The sequence below is a fragment of the Mustela erminea genome, chromosome 8, assembly GCF_009829155.1.
Source record: "Mustela erminea isolate mMusErm1 chromosome 8, mMusErm1.Pri, whole genome shotgun sequence".
NCBI lineage: Eukaryota > Metazoa > Chordata > Mammalia > Carnivora > Mustelidae > Mustela > Mustela erminea.
The window spans coordinates 94,954,491-94,980,969 of NC_045621.1; the positions used below are offsets into that span (position 1 = coordinate 94,954,491).

The following is a 26,479-nucleotide window of genomic DNA, read 5'->3' on the forward strand; positions in this document are numbered from 1 at the left end:
TGGATTAGAGAGTCCACCTGAGCCTGTCGTGAGCAAAAAAAAATAATTACAAAAAGCAGACAAAATGGATATTCTTTCCTAAAAACGCATCATTTGCTTGACGCACAAGACGGCCATCTGTAACTGCTGCTAACAAGGCTGGCCTCAGCTCGACAGAGTTCACTGCTCCAGCCTGCTGCCTCTTGGGGCTCCTCTCGGGCTGGGCACTGCTGGTTAGGTCCCTCTGCCTCCACATGTCTGACAAAGTGTGTTAGAACTATGACACAGGTTCCCCTGGCCAGCAGCATGCAGCGATTTTAATTTTGGCCTTGTCCAAGACCATGCAAATACAAACAGGCTTCATGCTCATCTTTATCATATATTGAAAAAACTACAATGCTGAGCTGGATTTACTGCCTCGAGCAGGATGTTAAAATACATCCCATTTTTATGTAGGTCATCACAGATAAAATATAAAGTGCATATATGTGAGCGGGCCTAAATAGTGCTGCTTTACGTGGACAACTGTTTATTCTAGATAGGCCAGTGAGAGAGATCTGTTGTGGAAACTTCGTTCCAGTCCATGGAACTGGGGAGGTTCCCAGATGAATGGCATAAAGGTTCCGGCTGACAGCTGTTGAATTTCACTGTTTATAACAACAAATGACTTTAGGTATAATTAAAGATTATTTGACTCAGTAATATTCAGAAGTTTTTTAAATTTCTAATCTGATCTCATTCTTGTCACAGTTTTCTTTACTGACTATCTAAACTAGCTCAAAGGTGCAGAATCAAGTAATTTTTCCCCATCTGTCAGGAGTCTTGGTACTTTATACTTGCTTGTAATTTTTTCAAAATGGGTTAGGTAAGGGAAAAAGAACTTTTTCCAGAAACATATTTTATTGCTTTCAAATTGCTAACCTAGAGGCTTTTTCCTATTCACAATAAAAGCTATAAAAAGCCATCCTAATGTATTTTTTGCTGTGATTTTGCTGTATAAACATGATTGCACAAGGCAAAACCACCAGTTCCCACAGCGTATGTTGAAAAGTGCTGATCTTGTGTTCTTACTGCAGCTTAATGAAATGATAAGAAGCCCAGGAGAAGGGCATTTCTGGCAGGTGGACCACATCAAGCCCGTGTCTGGTGGAGGAGGACAGTGCTCCCTGGACAACCTGCAGACGCTGTGCACAGTGTGTCACAGGGAGGTGAGTAACACTATGCAGACCCATGTGGCTTCATCCTGGGACAGCAAAGAAAAGTGTGTACACAGGCATAGGAGGCTGAGTGGATGAAGCCGTATCCCTTGTCTGGGTTCCGAGATGGCTTTATTCCCTTCATCACCTGAGTTTCCTCTCAAGGTTGATATGAGTTCCCAGTCCCAAACAGAAGAGAAGCTGCTTTCCTTTGAATTCATTCTAGGACAGGAAATTGTCACCACCACCTAGAAGAAAATGAATGTAACTTACATGGTGTGGAAGTGACCCAGACCATCAGCCCAGCAGACTGGTGAACTGAGGCAGTGGTGTGTGCTGACGCTTGCAGCTAAGGCTATCCTGACATGTCAGAGAACATTAATAAATTCTTTCCAGGATCCCCCCCGCACCCCGCCTCAGTTCAACATGCAGACATTACACTCTTGGCCAAAGTGCAAAACTTGTTAACCTTGGCACCTTTTTGAGCTATTACCTGTTGCTTAAAAACGCAGGGGAAAATATTTACCAACAGTATTATTTACCAACTATTATTTACCAAGTAGCATGGATTTTTAACAGGCCATCTAGCAAAAGGATCTGCTGATTAAAGTTTTCTTAGAAAGAAGTACACATTCAATATGCACTTTCTGTTTTTCTAATTGTGACAGGATTTAAGCATTTTCCCATGTTCCCATAATAAGCATTTATGTTTATCATCCAAAATGGCTACACATTATTCTATTGAGTATATGTCTGCTATAATTTATTTAGCCATTCCCAGATGATGAACATTGAAGTGGTTTATATTTCCTGTTTACACACGATTCTGTTTTGAGGTTGTTCCTTTAGATCCTCAAATGTAAAACCATGGAGTGAAGGGTTTGACTGTAGGAATTTAACTCCAAGCAGTTTCCCAAAGGACTGTGTTCTCCTCCTGTCTCCCAGCCCTGTTGGGGGATGAGAGTGCCCGTTGAACTGCGCAAGCTCATCAGTGCTCATGCGAGGGTGTAAGAAGGGCCTGCCACGATTTTGTTTACCAAAGATACTGAGGGTTCTAAAAATGCTAATCAGTGGTATTGACACTTTCAAAAACTGTTCAGATCCTTTGCCATTGTTCATACTGTATAAGCACTTTTAGCCTTATTTTAATATTTTAGGTTCCTCAGTTTCTTCACAAATACAATTCTTACATAAAATGGATCTTGTAATGTAAGTAGGGTTTTTTGCTTTTAGTTTTAACCCTCTTTTCTCTCCCCACACCTGCCATCTGGATAACTTCACATACCTGAACTGGGAAAAAAGTCATCCGATTTCTCAGCCGTGAAAATTATTGGCACATGCAAGACCTATTAAGAGAATTACTATGTAGCAAAAAGAAAATCCACCCCTTCTGTAATCATTTTTAGATTCTCATGAGAAATTTTATTTGTGGAAATAGCAGAAGAATCCGGTTTTGATCTACCTCGTTTTGTTTTTCTGCATTGGCTTGGGAGTGGCTTCTGAGCCCCCAGAATGGGAAGCCAGTAGGCCTTACATGCACCACACTGGGAGAAATCACAAGACGCCTTATGTACGCCCTTACTTAGATGAGGAGAATTGGGGCCTCCTGTAGTCCTCAAAGGAGGGAGTCACAGTCTCAATGGGGAGTAAGTCATTCTCCAAAGCATCTGGTCCTAAGTGAACCTAGGACCTTGGGGCATTTACTAGAGCTACTGGGGTCCTCTTCTTGTGGTGTGGTGTGGTTTGCCATCTGAGGGCAAAGCACTGGAATGGGGCATGGTGATAATGTAGATTTTTCCAGACTAATGAAATAAAGTTTTTGAGATTCCGAAACTAGTACTCTCTTCCTAACAGGTGTACCATTTATATTTTTTAACTTTTAGAGAACTGCCAGACAAGCTAAGGAAAGAAGCCAGGGGAGAAGACAATCTCTAGCATCAAAGCATGGATCAGACATCACAAGATTTTTGGTGAAGAAGTGAAGTATAAAAATTGTTGAATGGATGACAAATGATTTACATGTGTAGGAACCGAACACATTTTTTTCATGTTTCTATATGAAGAGTGAACATTTTTAGAGCAAAAAATCAAGAATTCAACTTTCCCTTTCATATTATATGCTTTTAGTGTCCAATACCTTTTGAAAGTTCTTAATACAAACTGAGATACAATACTAAATATTTCAGTGATCTTCATGATTTCAGGCAGGCTCTCAATTATGTTTCAGTAAGGTTTTGTTGAGCTTTCATTTCCCCCTGCAGTGCCTTAATCATGGTATTATGCATAGATTGTATTTGAAAAATAGACTCTCAATTACTTGGAAAATGCTGCTGGATTAGTATTGGTTATGAACTGCTGCGTGTAGATTCAGAGTACTGGAAAACTACAAGGGAAATTTCGGAGGCAAATCATCCAGGAATTCGGGGGCAAGCATGAGCACCCTGGTTTGTATGCGAGAGAGACTCTTACTCACTGACTGCCTCCAAAATGGGCTTTGGGCACACATTTTGAGTGTTGCCCTATTTATTTCTTAACAGATTGTCTTTATTGAAAAGATCCTTCTGAAAATAAGCTAACTGGACCTACAGTATTGGTAGACAATTAGGGGTTCTAGATTTGTTAAACCTAGTGATTGTTAAAACTGTTTAAAAACTGAAAACATAGAATGTCACTTGAACTTCATTTGTCAGTTAATTTTAATGCATAAAACTACATTCAATGTCCAAGTGCCCTTTATCTCCTGGCTATTACTTTGTTTTTAAAATCCCAGTCTTACTAAAAGTGTATTTTACTGGTACCTCTTTTAAAAAGAGTGAAGACAATCAAACACTTTATATTAAAGCATGAGCAGATGGAGATATAGGTTTCAAAAAGACAGTGGTAATACTAATGTATCATTGATATTCAAAAATAAAAGCATGAAAATAAAACAAAACCAGGGTACAGTCCTCCAAAATGTCAAAGTCATGCGAGGTAAGAGTTAGAAATACACAAACTACAGGCCCAAGGAAGAATTACATTCATGGAAGTCCTGTTTGTAAATACTGTTTGGATGTAAATTTCATTTATTTATTTCAGCACTTTACAGTCTTCATTAGTAGCTGATGTTTTATAATGTAGAGGACTTGTTTTTAAAGAAAGATTATCCAATCATGAATTATCCTTTTAGAGTTCTTAAGGTTTATAACTTTTATTGTATGAGGGCAAATAGTGGTGTTTCTTTTATAAATTAGGTCGGGCTTGCTTTCTTCTCCTTTCTGCTTTGCTGGTCAGGCTCTTTGCAGTTTTCTGCCTCATTGCCAGGGTAACCTAGGATTCCTCACGGCTGAGAGCTGAGAAACCGGCAGGCTGTTTTTCCTCCAGCATGGGGTGCTACAAGTGAGACTTAGGTCTAAGTAGGTCAGGTATCAGTGGAAGTTACTCTTTATTTTTTTTTTAAAGATTTTATTTATTTGACATAGAGAGATCACAAGTAGGCAGAGAGGCAGTCAGAGAGAGGGGGAAGCAGGCTCCCTGCCAAGCAGACAGCCCGATGTGGGGCTTGATCCCAGGACCCTGAGACCATGACCTGAGCTGAAGGCTGAGGTTTAACCCACTGAACCACCCAGGCACCCCAAGAAGTTACCTCTTTAGATTAAACTAAGATGGCAGTTCTAGGAACAATGTTCTCAGATGGAATAAATGAATGATGGTTTAAAATGAAATGACCCATGTGCCAATTTTAAAATACTAACCAAATAAAAATGCCATAAAAACATCAAAAAGAATAAAATACTTAGGAATACATTTAACTAAGGAGGTAAAAGATATGTACACTGAAACTACCAGACTTTAGAGAAAAAAAAAAAAAAAGAAAAAGACACAAATGGAAAGATACTCCATATTCATGGGTGGGAAAAATTTATATTATGAGAAAGTCCATACTACCCAAAGAAATCTATAGATGCAGTGTAATCCCTATTAATAATCCAGTAGCATCTTTCATAGAAATAGAAAAAAAATTTTTTCTTTAAAATTTGTTGGGAACCACAAAACTAAAAATAGCAAAGCGATCTTGAGAAAAAAGAACAAAGTTGGAGGAATCAGGCTTCCAGATTGCAACTATATTACAAAGCTGTAGTAATCAAAACATTATGGTATTGCTATAAAAACAAATCCACAGATCAATAGAAGAGCATAGAGGGCCCAAAAATAAAACTATGTCAACTGATTTTCTTTTTTTTTTTTTTTTAAGATTTATTTTATCTTAGAGACAGAGTAAGGGGAAGGGCAGAGAGACAGAATCCTCAAGCAGACTCCCTGCTGATCGTGAAGCCCAGTACCAGGCTGGATCTCACAAACCTGAAAAAAACAAGAGCCGGCCACTTAACCAACTGAAGCACCCAGGTGTGTCCCTCCCCCGCCTTACTAAATTTATTTTAGAGAGAGTCAACTGATTTTCACAAACGAGCCAAGAATATAAAATTGAGAAAGGATAGTCTCCTCAATAAATGGTGATGGGAAAACTGGACCCCCTACTTTATACCATGTACACAAATCAATTCAAAATTGATTAAAGACTTGAATATAAGACCTGAAACAATAAAACTCCTCAAAGGAAAAAGGGAAGATTTAGGTCTGAGATGGTGGCTAGGAAGACCTTTGGCTTACCTCCTTCCACAGACATACCAAATCTATACCAACATCTAGAGCAGCTTCTCCTCAAGAAGAACTGAGGACTGACTGAACAGCTTCTGTACAACAAGACAGAGAGGCCACACAGAGAACAGCAGGAGAAACAGAGACACAGTTATAACAGGAAACCCAGCCCTGATGTAAACTGCAGCAGGAAGAGATAGCACAGAGGTACCCATGCACAGATTCACCCATGCTGTGGCATGGAAAAGGAGCAGCAGTTCAAAAGGCAACTAGACTAACTTGACTAAGAACTAACTACCTAGGCAACTGAACTAACCCTAGGCCATTCAACAAACAGTGAAGGAACTGCTAGAACTTTCCCCGGACTCATGTGCTAGTGATTACCACTGTTTACATTCAGCCTTACCTTGACGGCACAGATGGACTCAAGGTCCCAGCACTCTAGCCAGCGTGCTGCATTAGCAAACACCAGGTCCCTAGCCCACACCAGCCTGACATCTTCCCAACACGGCCCCTACACGCACGCCTGCCAGCTCCAGCTGTCCCCCCAAGGTGAGCCCAACACAGTGCACACCAGATCCCTCCTCTAGTTGTGCCCATTACAGCTGCAGCCAACTTCCCCAGATAATAAAGGCACAAAGCACTCCAGGACACCCTATGCCTCCACCTGTTTTAGCTCCAGCCAACTCCCCTCAGTGCTCTGAGGTCCCCTACGCCACACTGACTATAGCTGGAACCATCCCTCCAGGATTCTCCAAGCACAGAATGCCGGGGGACCATCCAGCCCATGCCCACTTCAGTTCCAACTATCCCACCAGGGCACCCCTTTGTGAAGCACCCAGGGACCTCTGCTCTCTGCCTGCTTCAGCCCCAGCCATCTTATCAGAGTGACCCAGGGTAGATGGCTCAGGGAATTTTCAGACCACACCCCTCACTGCTATAACCAGCCAGCCCAAACCATCAGACATACACAGTCTACATCAGGGATATTCCTGTACACGTCCTATCATCCAGAATGGGAGAGGTAGCTGCTTTGCCTAATTCTTTCAAACAAACCCAGAAAGTAAAACAAAATGAAAACAGAGGAATATCCTCCAAACAAAAAAATATGAGAAAAGGGGCACCTGGGTGGCTCAGTCGGTTGAGCAGCTGCCTTCAGCTCGAGTCGTGATCCCAGGGTCCTGGGATTGAGCCCTGCATTGGGCTCCCTGCTCAGTAGAGAGCCTGCTTCTCCCTCTCCCTCTGCCTGCCGCTCTGCCAACTGGTGCTTTCTCTATCTGTCAAATAAATAAATAAATAAATCTTTTTTAAAAATGAGACAAAACTTAAGGGAAAAAACTAAATGAAATGTTGATCATCAGTCTATATTATAAGGAGTTAAAAGTAATGGTCAAAAAGATGATTGTCAGACTTGAGAGAAGAGTAGATGAAAGATGGAAGTATCACAATTCTACATTTCAAGATATACTACAAAGCTCTAATAACTAAAAAAATATGGTACTGACATAGAAACAGACAAATCAAGGCAACAGAATAGAGAGCCCAGAAATAAACAGATACATATAGGGTCAATTAATCAATTACAAAGGAGGCAGGATTGTGCAATGAGGAAAAGGCAGCCTGTTTAGTAAATGGTGTTGGGGAAACTGGACCACTTTCTTACACCATACACAAAAATAAGCTCAGAATGGATTAAAGACCAAAATGAGAGACCTGAAACCATCAAAATCCTAGAAGAGAACATAGGTTGTTATTGCTCTGATATTAGCCATGGCAACATTTTTCTAGATCTGTCTCCTAAAGCAAGAGAAACAAAAGCAAAAGTAAATGGGTGGGACTACAACAAAATAAAAAGCTTCTGCACAGCAAAGTAAACCATCAATAAAACTAAAGGGCAAAGTATAGAATGGGAGAATATATTTGCAGATAATCTGTCCTATAGGGGTTAATATCCAAAATATATAAACAACTCCTATAACTCAATACTCCCCCCCAAAAAAGCCAACAAAAAGAGAAATAATGTGAATAGGCATTTTTCCAAAAAAAGATACACAGATGGCAGATATATGAAAAGATGCTCATGACTAATCATCAGGGAAATGCAAATCAAAGCCACAATAAGGTAATACTTCACATCAATCAGAATGGGTAATATCAAAAAGACACAAAATAACAAGTGTTGACAAAGATGTGGAGAAAAAGGAACCTCATGCACTGTTGGTAGGAAGGCATATTGGTACATTCACTATGGAAACAGTATGGAGGTTTTTTTGAAAATTAAAAATGGAAATAACATATAATTCAGTGATTCCAGTGCTGGGTGTTTACCCAAAGAAAATGAAAACACAAATTTGAAAAGATATATGTGCCCCTATGTTTACTGCAGCATTCTTTACTATAGCCAAGATTTGGAAGCAACCCAAGTAGCCACCAGTAAATGAATGGATAAAGAAGATATATATACAATGGAATATTACTCAGAAAAAAGGATGAAACTACCATTCCTGACAATATGGATGGACCTAGAAGGCATTATGCTACATGAAATAAGTCAGACAGAAAAAAGACAAATACCATGTATTTTCACTTATCTGTGTAATCTAAAAAAAAAACAAAAACAAATAAAAAAACCCAGAAACAGACTCTCAAAATACAGACAACAAACTGATGGCTGCCTAAAGGGAAGAGAGGCAAAATAGGTGAGGGGGTTAAGTAGTATAAACTTAATTTACAAAATAGTAAGTTATCGGGGATGGAAAATAAAGCACAGGGAATATTATCAATAATGTAGTGATTCTGTATAGTGAAAGATGGTGACAACACTTACTGTGGTGAACACTGCATAATGATGAATCACTACATTGTACAGTTCCAGTTAATATGTCAACTATACTTCCGAAAAAATAGAGGGTGAGCTCCTTGATAGCAGTCTTGGCTATAGTCTTTTGAATTTAACATCAATAGCAACAAAAGCAAAAATAAACAAGTGGGACTATATAAACCTAAAAGCTTCTATAAAGTAATGAAACTATATGCAAAATGAAAAGACAACCTCCAGGGGCGCCTGGATGGCTCAGTGGGTTAAAGCCTCTGCCTTCAGCTCAGGTCATGATCCCAGGGTCCTGGGATCGAGCCCCGCATCCGGCTCTCTGCTTAGCAGGGAGCCTGCTCCCTGCCCCACGCCCCCGCCCCCGCCTGCCTCTCTGCCTACTTGTGATCTCTCTCTCTGTCAAATAAATAAATAAAATCTTTTAAAAAAAGAAAAGACAACCTCCAGAAAGAAAAAATATTTGCAAACACACTCAATAAGAGGTTAATATCCAAAATATATAAGGAACTTATACAACTCAATAGTAAAAAAAAAATAAAAAGAAAAAAGAAAAACCCAATTTAAAAATGGGCAAAGGACCTGAATAGACATTTTTCTAAAGAACACATAAAATGGCTAATATCTCTAATCATCAAGGAAAAATCAGGATCACAATGAGATATCACCTTGCACTGTTCAGACTGACTACTATTAAGACAAGAGATAATAAATGCTGGTGATGATGTGGAGAAAAAGGAACCCTTATGCACTATTGGTGGGGATGTAAACTGGTAAATTTCCACTATGGGAAATGGGTTGGTGCCTTAAGCAATTAAAAATAGAACTACCATATGAGACTACCGCTCCACGTATATCCAAAGTGAATAAAACCACTATCTCAAAGAGGTATCTGTACACCTTCCATGCAACTTCGTTCACAGTAGTCAAGGTATGGAAACAACCTGTCTACTGACAGAAGAATGGATAAATTGTAGTAGGTGTCTACAATAAATACTCAGTTTGTAAAAAGACAGAAATCCTAGTGGGGTTCCAAGATGGCATCATAGAAAGATCCTGGGCCTACCTCTTGCCACGGACACACCAAAGTTCTAGTACATACAGACTCATCTTTTCAGAACAGCTCCTCCACAACACAGGGCAGAAAAAAGAGAGACTCCCACCACCAGTGCATCAACCCACAAAAAGGAGGAATATCACAAACTCATAGCCCCTCTCTGAGAAACAAGAGGTCTGAGCTCCATCAGGCACTCTACCATTAGGTCCTGCACTGAAAAGAAAGGCCTCCAAAACAACTGCCACTGAAATCAGCAGAGCTAACGTCCAAGAGAGCCAGAGGACTATAGGAAACAGATTCTGCTCTTCAAGGGCTGACACATAGACTCACTTGCTATAAGTCCCAATGCAGAGGCAGTAGTTTGTGGAGCTGAACTGTGTGTGAGGGAGGTTCATTTACTAGTCTTAGGGAGTACATCAGAATGTCAGGGATTGAGTATAGTTTTCTGCAGAGAGAGATGCTAGCAGGTGACTTTTTAATTTTCTCTCCTTCCTTGCTAGCCCTGTGCTGGCCAGTGCCATTTGTGGTGCTCATAATCTTCCTCTTTAGTTCCACTTCCTCATTAATGTTGTCCCCCCCAACATCTTGAAGCCCTACCCTACCGGATCCAGCCCAGTGTTTATCCACCATGCCTCCACCCTGTGAGATCTGACATGTGGACTCAACCCCCACAGTGCTCCTCCACTAGGGCCCCCAGCCCGCCACAGCCAATGGATAAGGTGCTCCCCAGTCTGGTGCTTATCCACCATGGCCTACAGCTTGCCAGACCCCAAAAGTGAACGCACTCTGCACAGGAAGTACTCCCTGAACATTGGCACTGGCTTGCTATGGGGTGCAGTTGTATTTCTGGGCTCCATAGGACTGAAACATTCAAGAGAGACAGAGCTTGCCAGGCTTCCACCCCAGGGCATGAGTAACCCTTCAAGTCTGGGAGAGAGTATTGCTTCCCAGAATATACAGAAATAAACACAGAGAGCCACACAAAATTAGGAGGCAGGGGAAGATTATCCAAATGAAAGAAACAAGACAAAACTTCAGAAAAATATTTTAATAAAATGGAGATAACCATTCTACTTACTAAGACTTCAAAGGAATGGGCATAAAAGTTGTTCACTAAACTCAGGAGAAAAATGAATGAATACCATGAGATCTTCAACAAAGAAGAAGAAATACAAGAAACCTACCCACAGAAGTTGAAGAGCTGAAGAATATAATACCCAAACTAGAGGAGTTCAATAACATACTGGATGAAGCAGAAGAATTGATCAGCAAAATGGAAGAAAAAGCAGTGAAACATTGGACAGAGCAGCAAAAAGAAAAGTAATATTTTTTAAAAAGGATGATTCCTTAATGGGAACATTAGGACAACATCAAGTGAAATACACATTCACATTATAGAGTTCCCAAAAGAAGAGCAAACGGACCAAAAACTTTTTTGAAGAAATACTAGCTGAAAACTTTCCTAATTTGGGGAAGGAAACAGGCATCCAGGTCCAGGAAGTCAAAAAACTCCCAAATAAAATGAACTTCAAGAGATCCACACCAGTACACATAATTGCAATGTCAAAAGTTAAAGAGAATCTGAAAAGCAGCAAAAGGAAAACAACTTATCACATATAAAGCTTTCAGCATATTTCTCAGCAAAAACTTGGAAGGGCAGAAGAGAGTGGTATGACATATTCAAAGTGCTAAAAGGAAAAAATTTCCAATCAAGAACTCTCTACCCAGCAGGGTTATTCAGAATTGAAGGAGCGATCAAGAGCTTTCCAGGGGCACCTGGGTGGTTCAGTCAATAGAGCACCCAACTCTTGATCTCAGCTCAGGTCTTGATCTCAGGGTTGAGTTCAAGCCTTATGTTGGGCTCCATGCGAGGTATGGAGCCTACTTAAAAAAAGTTTTCCAGAAAAGCAAAAGCTGAGGGAATTTTTCACCACTAAACTGGCCTTACAAGAAATGTTACAGGGAATTTTCTGAGCTGAAAAGAAATGGTATTAATAATAACAACAACAACAACAAAACCATACAAAAGTAAACCTCTCACTGGAAAAAAATAATAGTAAAGGTAATGGGTCAATCACTTAAAAGCAAATGTGAATGTCAAAAACCAAGAGTAGTAAATTTAAACTATAATAATTAGGTAAGGGATACATAAAATAAAAAGATGTAAAATGTGACATCAAAATATGAATCACTGAGGGGCACCTGGGTGGCTCAGTGGATTAAAGCCTCTGCCTTCAGCTTGGGTCATGATCCCAGGGGCCTGGGATTGAGCCCCATGTCGGGCTCTCTGCTCAGTGGGGAGCCTGCTTCCTCCTCTCTCTGCCTGCCTCTCTGCCTACTTGTGATCTCTGTCTGTCAAATAAATAAATAAAATCTTAAAAAAATATATGAATCATTGGGACTGACTTAGTAAAAATATAAGGGTCTGGAATTTATTCAAACTTAAGTTGCTAGAATAAAACCAACTGTTAAATACATAGGATCCTGTGTGAGACTCATGGTAACCTTAAGGCAAAAACTCATGGGTAAATGCACAAAAGAAAATGAAAGGATTCTAAACATCACATCACACTACAGAAAGCCATCAAACCACAAGGCAAGAAAGAAAAACTATTAAAAAGCCAGAAAACGATTAACAAAATGGCACTTCAAAAAATGGCAATAGGTACATACTTACCAATAATTCTTTTTAATGTAAATGGACTAACTTCTCCAATCAAAAGACACAGAGTGGCTCAGTGCATGAAAGACCTATCAATATGCTGCCTAAAAGACTTCAGAAGAGAGACACACTAAGGCTGGAAGTGAAGAGATAGAGAAAGATGCTCCATGCAAATGGAAATGAAAAGAAAGCTCATGCAGCTATACTCATATCAGACAAAATAGACTTTAAAACAAAGACTGTAATAAAGACAAAGAAGGGCATTGCATAATGATAAAGGGGTCAATCCATCAGGAAGAAACAGTGTTCACACATACACACTCCATAGGATTACCAAAATATATCAAGGAAAAATTAACATAATCAAAAGGAAAAACTGACAACAATGCAATAATAGTAAGGGATGTTAGACTTCTATCAGTGAATAAATTAACAAGATAGAAAATCAATAAGGAAACATCAATCATAAATTGAGTATTAGACCAAATGTACTTAACAGATATATATAGAACAGTCCATCCAAAAGTAGCAGAATACACATTCTTCTCAAGGCACATGGAACATTCTCCAGGACAGATCATGTATCAGGCCATAAAGAAACATTCCAATAAATTTAAGATTTAAAGCATAAACACCATCTTCTCTGACCATAGTGGTATGAAACTAGAAGTACAAAAATAAAACTGGAGAAAACACCAAAATGTGGAGATTGAACAACCAGTGGGTCACCGAGAAAAATCAAAGAAGATTAAATAATGACAATTTAAAACAGAAATAGTACATGCCAAAATCTATCGGATGTTGCAAAAGCAGATCTCTTAAGAGGGAGGTTCATAGCAATACAGTCTTACCTCAAGAAGCAAGGAAAATCTCAAAAAAAAATTAACTATACACCAAAGAGAACTTGAAAAATAAGAACAAATAAAAAAGTCAGTAGAAGGAAGGAAATACAGATCAGAGTGGAAATAAATGAACTAGAAACTTCAAAAAACAATAGAAAATATCAATGAAGGGGCAACTGGGTGGCTCAGTCAGTTGTGCATCTGACCTTTGATTTCGGCTCAGGTCATGATAGAGGTCTTGGGGTCAATCCTTGCTTTGGGTTCCATGCTGAGTGATGCGTCTGCACTTTCTCCTCCGCTCTCTGCCCCTCCTAACTGCACACTCGCTCTGTCTCTCTCTCTAAAATAAATATAAATCTTTTAAAAAAAGAAAGCATCAATGAAACTAAGAGTTGGTTCTTTGTAAAGATAAATAAAATTCACAAATCTTTACATAGAGTAACCAACACAAAAAAGGAAGGGTTAAATAAAATCAGAAATTAAGAAGTTACAGCTGATATCACAGAAATACAAAGGATCATAAAAGACTACTATGAACAATTACATACCATCAAACTGGACAACCTAAACGAAACATGCAGAAACATGCAGTCTTCTTTTCTTTTTTCTTTTTTTAAACATGCAGTCTACTCTAAGACTGAATCATGAAGAAATGGAAAATTTGAATAGATTGATTACTAGTAATGAAATTAAGTAATCAAGACCTCTCCCAAAAACAAAAGTCCAGGACCACATGGTTTCACTGGTGAATTCTACCAAACATGCAAAGGAGATAAAATACTTGTCCTTCTCAAAGTTATCCAAACAATAAAGAGGAGAGGGGGGAATGCTTCCCAACTCATTTTATGGGGCAAGCCTTACTGTGATAAACCAGCCAAAAATTAAACCAGACAAAATAAAAATCAGACAAAACAACACCAAAAAAGAAAATTACAGGCCAATATTCTTACACTGATGCAAAAATACTCAAAAATTTTTAGCAAAAAGAATTGAACAATACATTAAAAGGATTATATACCATGATCCAGTGGAATTTACTCCAAGGATGCAAGGTTGGTTCAACATCTGCCAATTTTCTGATATTACATACCACATTAACCAAATGAAGGGGGAAAAAATCATATGATCATTTCAAGAGATGCAGAAAAAGCATTTAACAAAATTCAACATTAATTTATGATAAAAACTCTCAACAATATCAGGATGGAGGAAATACACCTCAATGTAAGAAAGGCTATATGAGACAAAACCACAGCTAACTTTATACTCATTAGTCAAAACTGAAAATTTTTCCTTTAAAATCAGGAACCAGAAAAGAATGCTTACTCTTGCCACTTTTATTCAAGATATTTTAATTCCTAGCCACAGTAATTAGAAAAAGAAATAAAAGTCGTCCAAATTAGGAAGAAGTAAGACTGTCAGTATTTATAGATGACATGACACTATAAATAGAAAACCCTAAAGACTCCACAAAAATACTGTCATAACTAATGAATGAATTCGGTAAAGTTGCAGGATACAAAATCATTATACAGAAATCAGTGGTGGTTCTTTAAAGATTGTTTTTATTTATTTATTTGACACAGAGAGAGAGAGAAAGCAAGCACAAGAGGAGGAGGGGCAAGCAGGGGAGAAGCAGGCTCCCCACTGAGCAAGAAGGAAAGATATTCTGTGCTCACGGATTGGAAGATTCAATATTGTTAAAATGTCTGTACTACCCAAAGCAATCTACAGGTTCAATGCAATCCCTGTAAAAATTCCAGTGGTATTTTTCACAGAGCAAATAGATCAAAAATTTGTGGGGAACCACAAAAGATCCCTAATAGCCAAAGCAATCTTGGAGAAACAAGGACAAATATGGAAGTATCACACACCCTAACTTGGAACAATATTACAAAGATATAATAATCAAAACAATATGGTATTAGCATAATAAAGACAGATCAGCTGAACAGAAGTGATACCCCATAAATAAATAAACACAAACACACATAATTAATTTATGACAAAGGTGCCAAGAATATACAATGTAGAAAGGACAGTCTCTTCAATAAATGGTGCTGGGGAAACCCGACAGCCACACGTAAAAGAGGAGAACTGAACCGCCATCTTCTACCATACACAAAAATTAACTCAAAATGGATTAAAGACTTGAATCTAAGACCTGAAACTAGGAAATTCCTAGAAGAAAACATAGGCAGTTAGTTCCTTGACCTCGTTCTTAGTGGTGTCTTTCTGGGTCTGACTCCAAAGGCAAGGGAAACAAAAGCAAAAATAAATAAATGGGACCACATTAAAGTAAAATGTTTCTGTGCAGCAAAGGAAACCATCATCAAAGTGAAAAGACAACCTGTAAAATGGAAGATGTTATTTGCAAATCAAATATTCAAAAAGGGGTTAATATCCAAACTATAAAAAGAACTCATTCAGCTTAACAACAACAACAACAAAAACCTAAACAGCCTATTTACAAAAATGGACAGAGGACCTGTATACACATTTTCCCAAAGAAGACATTCAGGGGCCAACAGACACATGAAAGATGTTCAACATCACTAACTTTTAGGGAAATGCAAATTAAAACCACAATTACTTCACAAGGAGAAGACTGGCTAACATCAAGAAGACAAGAAATGACAAATGTCGTTGAGGCTATGTAAGAAGAGAACCCTCATATTTTGTTGACAGGATTATAAATTAGTATACCAGTATGGAAAACAATACGGAGATTCTGCTAAACATTAACAATGGAACTACCATATGATCCAGCTGTCCAATTCTGGGTATTTATCCAAAGAATACCAAAACATTAATTCACAAAGGTGTATTTGATATTCAGAGCAGCATTATTTACAACAGCCAAGATATGGAAAAAACCTAAACTGTTCACTGATGGGTAAATGTATAAAGAAGATATGGTGTATATATATATAAAGGAATACTACTCAGCCATAAAAAGAGTGCTATCTGACCATTTGCAACGACATGGATAGGCCTTGAGGGTATTAAGTTAAATGAAATAAGTCAGAAGGAGAAAGAAAAAAACAGTAAAGGCTCACTCATTTGTGGAATCTCAACACAAAACAGATAAAGAAACAAAAGCAAAGACACAGACACAGAATAGACTGCTGATTACCAGAGGTAATCGGAGGGTAGGAGAAATGGACAAAGGGGTCAGATGAATCATGATAGATGGTCAGAGGTCAAATTATAATGTATACCTTAAACTTATATAATGTTGCATTCCAATTTTATCTCAATGAAGAAAAAAGAAATCCTGACATTTCTAACAACATGAACTTGGAGGACACTGTGCTAAGTGAAATAAGTCAAAGAAAGACACTGGATAGTACCCTGTATGGGGAATGCAAAAAAAAAAAAAAAAAAAAAGTAATTTTTAAAAGGCAACTGCACTACTGGGTATTTGCCCCCAAGATAAAGATGTAGTGAAAATAAGGGCCATATGCACCCCAATGTTCATAGCATAGCAGCAATGTCCACAATGTGGAAAGAGCTGAGATCCCCTTCAACAGATGAATGGATAAGAAGATGTGGTCCATATATACAATGGAATATTACTCAGCCATCAGAAAGGATGAATACCCAACTTCTGCAACTTCTGCATCAACATGGATGGGACTGGAGGAGATTATGCTGAGTGAAATAAATCAAATAGAGAAAGTCAATTATCATATGGTTTCACTTACTTGTGGAACATAAGGAATAGCACGGAGGACATAAAGAGAAGGATGGGAAAGACGAAAGGGGGGAAATTGGAGGGGGAGACAAACCATTAGAGACTGGACTCTGAGAAACAAACTGAAGGTTTTAGAGGGAAGGGGAGTGAGGGGATGGCTTGGCCCGGTGATGAGTATTAAGGAGGGCACATATTGCATGGAGCACTGGGTATTATACGTAAATAATGAATCCTGGAATGCTACATCAAAAACTAAGAACGTACTGTATGGCAACTCACATAACATAATATACAGATATATAGATAAATAAATAAATCGATCACATAACATTTTTATATATATATATATATACACACACACTCATTCATATATGTGTGTGTTTGTGTGTGTGTGTGACACATACATACATACATGAATGAATATATGTCTAACCCTTATAAACAGAACGTTGAAAAATAACTACCACAAACAGGGAGGTGGAGGAAATAGAGAGTTTCCTAAAAGGGTGCAAACTTTCAGCTTTAAGATGAAGAAAATCCAAGCATGTAATCTATAACATGGTGATTATAACTGGTAACACTGTACTATGTAAAGGAATTTTGCTGACAGTAGAACTTCAACATTATCACCAAAAAAAGAAGATAAATACATGAGGTGACGGATGTGTTAACTAGATGATCATCCTTTCACAATGTATACGGCCATCAAATCACCATGTTGTGCACTTTGAATATCTCACAATTTTGTCAATCATATATCAATACAGGGGTGCTTGGGTGGCTCAGTGGGTTAAGCCTCTGCCTTCGGCTCAGGTCATGATCTCAGGGACCTGGGATCAAGGCCCGCATCGGGCTCTATGCTCAGCGGGGAGCCTGCTTCCTCCTCTCTCTCTGCCTGCCTCTCTGCCTACCTGTGATCTCTGTCAAGTAAATAAATAAGATCTTTTTAAAAAAATTATATATCAATACAGAAAACAAAAACAAAAATGCTGTAAGGAACAATAAGCATCTGCTACACAGGATGTTGACTGGTCTGTCCCCTCCCTTCCTGCTGTCAGGCACACTGAGGGGAATCATTCTGGGACTGAATATAACAGTAGAAAACCATTGAAAAGCAACAACCTGAGAAGGTAAGTCCTGTAGGGCCATCTTTCACCCTCAAGATCAGAGAAAGAAGCTGCCCTCTGTTGTGCAAATGGAAGGAAAGTGTCAGGGCAAAGGTGGCCCCCAAGTGTGGAAAGAAGTGCAGAGGGGTCTCTGAGGAAGAGGACAGCAGCTCCCATACAGGAGATGGTAACTAAATGGAATACACTGGGGCAGGGAGGATATGAAGAAGGTAGGGCCCAGCTCTGAAAAGTCTCAGAAGATATAGGGCACAGTTTAGGCTTAGAAAAGAGAAGGCCCTGGATCTATGGAACAATAATGGGAATTAATAGCTGAAGAATGAACCAATTTACAATATGGGGGCTGAGAAAATATGCCCGCATGGAGAAATGTGGTGTGCCCGTCAGTGAGGCTGTGCCCTCGCCCCGCTCTGGAAAGTACAGCTGACTGGATTCCAGGCTGCCGGAGGCAGGGGGTGAGGACCTCCTGGTCAGGGTGGTTCACACACTCAAACTACATACAGCTGGTGTCAGGCTGAGTGACCTCAATCTCCAGACACTCCAATGATGGACAGAGTTGCTTTTGGTAGTCCCAGAGCCATAGAAGAGATCTTGCTTGGAATCTCTAAAGAAATCATCCCTCAGCATTAATCACAGCCTAATGTACATTTCTTGGGGAGATTTTCCTATGACAAATGAATACCTTTCTGTATTTCCTTAACTGTTCATGGAAAAAGGATTTGCTGTCCACATGTCTTACTAATAAATCTTCAGGTGCTTGAGTGAAACATTTAAAATACAGTTTCTTTGTAAATAAAAGTATGAAGCACTTTAAATTATATGTCTAAGAAGTCAATATTCTTGAGCTCTTTGGAGTAAAATGGAAAAAGTGTGTTTACTTAAAGGATACAGAATCATGGAGATTGAACATCAGAAATAGGTTGTGGAAATAAAATCTCATTTTCTGTTCCATGTTATTAACCTCTCATTCCACCTTTTATTCTTTGAAACTGGAAAATGTGAGCTCCTAGTCATTGCACAAATCTATGTGAATTATCCAACCACCAGAAAAATGTCCCATCGCCTCTCCCATTTGTTATTGGCTTTACAGTGCTGCGAGTGCTTTGCCGCTGTGCTTGTATTTATATTTACTACTGAGAAATGTTACTGGTACTGAGATGATTCCGAGCTCTGTACCACCTCTCTGTTTCAACAGCATCCCTCCTGGCTCTTTGAAATTACTGACTTGCTCTGTCTCATTAGTATATACCAGCTTTTTAAAATAGCAACTGGCATATGGAACACCTAAAAAATATTGTTAATTGTTCTGCATGTCCTAACATGTTCATATTTATAGTCTCTCTGCTTTTATATATCTGACTTCTCTGTAATCAGAATTCTTCATCATCTTACAGAAACCCCAAACATCTGTATCTGTGTGACAGCTAAGGTCTGTTTAAGAAGGATCCCAACAAGATTTTGACTTACTCTACAAAATGAGTGTTAAAGAACCACTATCCCAGTACCTGACCCTAGCAACTTCTCAACAAGCATAGTTTACACACAGATCTGACACATAAAGCCCAATCCTCTTGGCTGTAAAGCCAGACTACTACAGTCCACGGTGGAGCCATCTGTTCAATCCTGTAAAATGTTTTACCTGTTTTTCACAGAATACTCCCTTGAAGAACCATGTCTTAACTCTAGCCTCAGACTTCAACAAATGGATTTTTTTTTTTAAGATTTTATTTATTTATTTGACACAGAGAGAGAGAGACAGCGAGAGCAGGAACACAAGCAGGGGGAGTAGGACAGGGAAAGCAGGCTTCCCACCGAGCAGGGAACCCAACACAGGGTTCAATCCCAGGACCCTGGGATCATGACTTGAGCCGAACGAAGGCAGATGCTTAATGACTGAGCCACCCAGGCACCCCAACAAATGAATATTTTTAAAAGGCATGAAATCACTAGGACTCCATCAAAACAAAAGCTTCTGCACAACAAAGGAAACAGTCAACAAAACTAAAAGATGACCTACTAAATGGGAGAAGATACTAGCGAATCCCATCTCTGATAGAGGGTTAGTATCCAAAATACACAAGAACTTATACAACTCTATACCAAAAAACAACCCAATTAAAAAATGAGTAGGACATATGAACAGATATCCAGATGGCCATCAGAAACATGAAAAGATGCTCAACATCACTCATGATCAGGGAAATGCAAATCAAAACCACAATGAGATATCACCTCATACCTGTCTGAATGGCTGAAATCAAAAACATAAGAAACAAGTTTTAACAAGGATGTGAAGAAAAAGGAACCCCTCGCACTGTTGGTGGGAATGAAAATTGTTGTAGCCACTATGAAGAACAGTATGGAGATTCCTCAAAACATTAAAAATAGAACTACGCTATGATCCACTAATCACACTACTGGGTATTTACCTAAAGAATATAAAAACATTAATTCAAAGGGATACATGTGCCCCTATGTTTATTGCAGCATTATTTACAACAGCCATCTTATGGAAGCAACCAAAGTGTCCATCAACTGATGGATAAAGAAGATGTGGTAGATGTGTAGATGGTGTAAGACCCTAATATATTTTGGAGAGCAAGCACAACTCCCTAAAACCCTGCCCCACAGCCACTTGGCCTCATCTTGGGGACAACAGAAGCATCACTAGGCCTATCTGCAGGGCCTATGTCCTCAGCACATCAGAGTGGTAGAGCAGAGGGCACCTGGGTGGCTCAGTCAGTTGTCTGCCTTTGGCTCAGGTCATGATCCCATGTCATCAGGATCCCTGCTCAGTGGGGGACTTGCTTCTCCTTCTCCCTCTGTCTACCACTCCCCCTGCTTGTGCTTTATCTCCTTCAAGTAAATAAATAAAATCTTTAAAAAAAAAAAAAAAGTGGTAGAGCAGAAAGTCTACCAGAGAGAGGAGAAGAGGCAGGCACTTTAATGCTCTATACCTTCTCCTAAATTCTCCAAAGGTATAAGTCACTCTGTCTCCATCAGGGAGGAAGAAGGACTAAGGGAGCAGAGAGGCCAAACATTTTCCCTTTTAGCAGAATCTGAGGTGTGAAGCATCAGTGTGTTATTTCTTAGTACTGTGTCCTGCCTTATATAGCACAATGACAAAATTAGCTCCTAATGAATGTTATCCTGTCCCTGAACCCTGGAAATGTATTCACTAGTTCCTGAATTCCCCTTGGGCTCTGGAAGCCATCTGCCACCCTGAAATTGATTCTTGCCATTATGTGCATCTCTGAGAACCATTTTGTTCTCCCATGCCTAGAGTAGCTTCTAGGTAAGTACGACTCACTTTAAGTACTAGTGACAGCGAAACAACTAAGTTTACTAGCTCCTGAACACAAGATGTCTTTCCATTTTGTATGCCTTCTTTAATTTCTTTCAGCCATGTTTAAATTTTTTAGTTTACAAATCTTCTTTTCCCTCATCTTTGGTTTTTGACAGTTTGATTGAATGTGTCTGAATATGGGTCTCTTTTGAGTTATATATAAAGTTCATTGAGCTTCTTGGGTATTAATATTTATGTCTTTCAACAAATTTGAGGTTTAGGGCCATTATTTCTTCAGATAATCTCCCTGCCCTTTTCCCCGTTCTCATGAGACCACAATATATATGTTGGTCTGCTTTATGGTACCCCACATGTACATAGGCTCTATTTACTTTTCTTCCATCTTTTTTCTTCCTGTTCCTTAACTCAGTCATTTCACTCATATTTTCAAGTTTGTGGATTTTTATAGCTCATATCTACTTTTGCATCCTTCTAGTAAATTTTTGCTTTCAGTTATACTTCTCAGCCCCAGAGTTTCTTTTCACTTCCTTATGTTACCTATATCTTTATTGAATTCCCATATTATTAATACATCATTTTCTTGACTATGTCCTCATCTTCCTATAGTTCTTTGAGCATCTGTAAGATAGTTGTCTCTGTGTAGTATGTCCACCTCTGGGCTTTCTCAGGGATGGTTTCTGTTGTTAAATTTCATTACTTTGAATTGGTCATAGTTCTTTTTTTTATCTTGGGATTTTTTGTTAAAAACCTGACATTCATTTATTTATTTATTTAATATTTTATTTTTAAGTAAGCTCTACATCCAGTAAGGGGCTCAAACTCACAACCCTGAGACTGAGAGTCACATGTTCTACTGACTGAGCGAGCCAAGTGCCCCAAAACTGAACATTTAAAGCTTATATTGTGATAAACCTGGAAATCAGCTTTGCCACCTGCCGCAGGGTTTGCTGATTTTCTGGTTGTTACTGTATAGTATCCCTGTGCCTAGGACCAGAGAAACCTAAACTTATTAAGACCTTCCCAGATCTTTTCTAAGTCTGCACTTTCCCTAGGTCTACACTGTGACTTTCTAAATTCCCTGTCTCTGCAACTGCTTTTTAATGGCCTAGTCCTTAAAATGTCTAGCTGCCAACAAAGGAGAAAGGGGAAAGTGAATGGGTAAAGAAAAATAACTCTGAGTCTTTAAATCCCCTGGAACCCACTTTAGATGGTGGGGTTGGGACAATGAGCGCTCATCTCTGTGTCTACACCTCTGTATTCACAAGCTGCTCCAGGTACATATGCATGGCTGCCTATCTCGGCAGTGAGAATGGGGGATACATAGCCACTAATGTGCTAAAAGCTGAAATTGACCCAAATTAACCACAATTTACTGTCCAAGACTTACCCTGGACAATAGAGCTCTAAAGCAGCTACATCAGGCAGACTGTGCTGGTATAATTATCTAGGTAGAGAGATGGATTCCCGGTTCTTCCTACTTCACCAACTTCCAGGATGTCATGCCACATTTATACTCTTAAATTGTACAGTAATCACTTTTTTTTTTAAGATTTTATTTATTTATTTGACAGAGAAATCACAAGTAGTCGGAGAGGCAGGCAGAGAGAGAGAGAGGGAAGCAGGCTCCCTGCTGAGCAGAGAGCCTGCTGCGGGACTCGATCCCAGGACCGCGAGATCATGACCTGAGCCGAAGGCAGCGGCTTAACCCACTGAGCCACCCAGGCGCCCCTAGTAATCACTTTTAAAAGCAAAAAGAAACATATAAAATCTTTAACAATATCTAACCCAGTGTATCAAAACTACGATCATTCAATTTAATCAACATAAAAATTTTTTTTACTATCTTCAAAAGTGTGTGTTTTATACTTAGAGGAAATATCAACTCAGATGGTTAATTTCCAATGGTTAAAGTGAAGTGTTGTACTGCTGAAACAATAACATGCTTAAGAAAACAATATTTCACATTGCTTTTGTTTTACAAGTTTAACCTTAGTCATAATTAAACAAAACATAAAGTCCCATTTTCCAAGTTGTGGTAGCCACATTTCACTTGCTCAGTAGCCCCTTATGGCAGTGGCAGCTCTAGACTCCCATCTCCAAAAAACCGAGATTTATAAGATGAAGTTTGGTTTGGTTTACCTTCTATCCTTTACTGAAGGCCCTTCTATTCCTTGCTTTCCCAGAATGCCCACTGGATTTGGTTAGACACTTACCCTGGCCGGCAGTCAAGTCATCTGCAGAAGGCTGGCGGGTTGCTGTCTCCCTCTTAAAGGCCACCACACAGCATAGGAATGAGTGGCCATATCTTCCAGGCATGAGTTTCCAGAAGGCATGAGAGATGCAAGTTATTTGGTACTTGTCTTCCATTCTAGAAGCAGCAGCACATTCACACTCAATCTAGGAAAAACCCACCAGTTCTGAAGAGAATCACAGGGCTGGCAGCAGCTTTGGCTTCATTTTACAAGCCCGAGGAAGTTCCGCTCTGTGTATGGGAATCACGCTGTGAACATCCATGTGTTGGATACCAGCTGCTTCAGGGAAAACTGTTCTTAATATCGCTGAATGAGTGTGACAAAAAGAACTTCAGCATTTTTCAATTTGGGGTTTTTTTAAAAAAATTTCAGGTAACTAACACAGGATGGTGAATGTCAGCAAATGTGGGTTAAAACCATAAGAAGATACCATTTCACACACATCAAATTGGTTTAAAAAAAAAAATTATCTCTGTCAATGTCAAGAGCTGGCAAGAATAGAAAGTAAAATGAACTCTCATCCAGAATTAGTGGGAATGTAAGTTATTTCAGCCACTTTGGAAAAACACGCCATTATCTGATCAAGCTGAAGGCACAGATCCCTCACTAGTATGTGCAGAAGTCCCCACTTATCCATGGGGGATATTTTCCAAGACCCCCACTGGATGCCTGAAACTGTGGACAGTACTAAACCCTATATATACTATGTTTTTTCCTACACATGCATACCCATATAAAGTTTAAAATTAGGCACAGCAGATGAGCAACAATAAAAGAGAACAATTATAACAATATACTGTAATAGAAGATGTGAATACAGTCTCTCTCTCATACTGTTTTCCTCCTATGCACACGTCTATGATCAACTTTAATTTATAAATTAGGCAGATTACTAAGAGATTAACAGTAACTAGTAATAAAACAGAACATTTATAATACACTGTACCAAAAGTTTAGTGAATGTGGTCTTTCTCTCTCACAATATTTCTTATTATACTGTACTCACCCTTCCCCTTGTGATGCTGAGGTGTAAAATGCCTAGGTGAGGAGATGAAGTGAAGGGAATGACGTGGGTGCTGTGGTGTAGTGTTCGGCTACTACTGACATTCTGAAGATACACCAGGAGGATCATCGGCTTCTGGACCACAGATGACCACGGGTAACTGAGACCATAATAAGAGGAGATGATGTGAGGTGATGTAATAATAAATGCACTTTTTTTTTTTAAGATTTTATTTTTTTGACAGAGTTCACAAGTAGATGGAGAGGCAGGCAGAGAGAGAAAGAGAAAAGCAGGCTCCCTGCTGAGCAGAGAGCCCCATGCAGGACTCGATCCCAGGACCCTGGGATCATGACCTGAGCTGAAGGCAGCGGCTTAACCCACTGAGCCACCCAGGTGCCATAAATGCACTTTTGTATCAACTCTTCTGCTTGTTCACTTAACAGCATATGTAGTGCAGGAACTTGATGGATTAGAGAAAGACGCAATGGTCCCCACCTTTGAAGACTGCATGATGTAGCAGATTCAAAGAGCTTACATGCCTGCTGCTACAGTATCCTGACAATCACAACTGGCCTCTTTTATGCTAGCATGAAGTACTTCATTAGATTAGCAAGAAGGGTTGGGTAAATGTATTGATGGAGAGCCTACAGAGGGGGGTATATGAATAGTGGGACCAACCAGGTGGCAAAATGGATGACTAGTTGAGAGAGGAGAGGGTACAATTCTCAAAGAGCAGGATTTCAAATATATGCCTCACCCATTATATAGTTTTGCTGAAAATCAACTCTAAATCTTAGGAATTATATGTCAAGTATATGGAAGATATCTTCTCATTTTGCCACTAGAAAAACTGACATTTTCCTGCTTACCCTGTTCAGAAGTACATGGTGGTATTTAGCCAGACTAATCAAGAAAAAAAAAAAGAGTAGTTAAATAAATGAAATCCATTATGAAAGAGAAGTTACAAATGATACCACAGAAATATAAAAGATCATAAAACACCATGAACAATTATATGCCATCAAATTGGACAACCGAGAAGAAATGGATAAATTTCTAGAAACATACAATCTTTTGAGACTGAATCAGGAAAAAACAGAAACCGGAAAAGACTGATTACTAGTAATAAAATTGAATCTATAATCTAAAAACTCCCAACAGGGACGCCTGGGTGGCTCAATTGGTTGGACGACTGCTTTTGGCTCAAGTCATGATCCCAGAGTCCCGGGATCGAGTCCTGCATCGGGCTCCCAGCTCCACAGGGAGTCTGCTTCTCCCTTTGACCTTCTCCTCGCTCATGCTCTCTCTCACTGCCTCTCTTTCAAATAAATAAATGAAATCTTTAAAATAAATAAATAATAAAAATTTAAAAATTAGAACTCCCAACAAACCAGTCTATGACCAGATGGTTTCAAGGTAAATTCTAGCAAACATTTAAAGAGTTAATACTTACTTTTCTCAAACTATTCTAAAATACAGAAAAGGAAGGAATGCTTCCAAAATCATTCTATGAGGCCAGCATTACCTAGATAGGAAAACTAGACAAGGACACTATAAAAAAGAAAATTACAGACTAATATCCCTGATGAACATTGATGCAAAATTCCTCAAAATTTTAGCAAACAGAGTTCAAAAATATATTAAAATGATCATTCACCATGACCAAATGGGACCTAATCCAGGGAAACAAGGATGGTTCAATATACATAAATTAATCAATGATATACCCCACTAACAGAATGAAGGATAAAAATAATGCCAGCATCTCAAGAGATATAGAAAAAGCAGTTCACAAATGGTTTTTGTTAAGGTTTATCCCTTAACATGTGGAAAGCCCAAAGTGGGCCAAGGAACCCTCTTCCACTTACACCCCCCTACACCAGATAGAATGGGAT

At 39.1% G+C, this 26,479-nt stretch overlaps 1 protein-coding gene and 1 long non-coding RNA gene across 6 annotated transcripts in view; one reads left to right on the forward strand and one right to left on the reverse strand.

Annotated features, from left to right (window-relative positions):
• ZRANB3 (zinc finger RANBP2-type containing 3) overlaps positions 1 to 3,852 on the forward strand; it is a 332,973-nt gene extending 329,121 nt beyond the window's left edge. For all 5 annotated transcript variants that reach the window (XM_032354070.1, XM_032354071.1, XM_032354073.1 and 2 more), the window contains 2 exons: positions 1,056 to 1,187; positions 3,059 to 3,852. In XM_032354070.1, the coding sequence (XP_032209961.1) occupies positions 1,056 to 1,187; positions 3,059 to 3,157 (231 nt within the window). In that variant the 3' untranslated portion in view covers positions 3,158 to 3,852. The remainder of the gene's footprint in view (positions 1 to 1,055; positions 1,188 to 3,058) is intronic.
• Positions 1,044 to 24,853, reverse strand: LOC116596899. The gene is made up of 2 exons (XR_004288354.1): positions 23,543 to 24,853; positions 1,044 to 1,423 (listed from the first exon to the last, which is right to left on the reverse strand). It is a non-coding gene; the product is annotated as an uncharacterized LOC116596899 (long non-coding RNA).
• Positions 24,854 to 26,479: the final 1,626 nt, after the last annotated feature.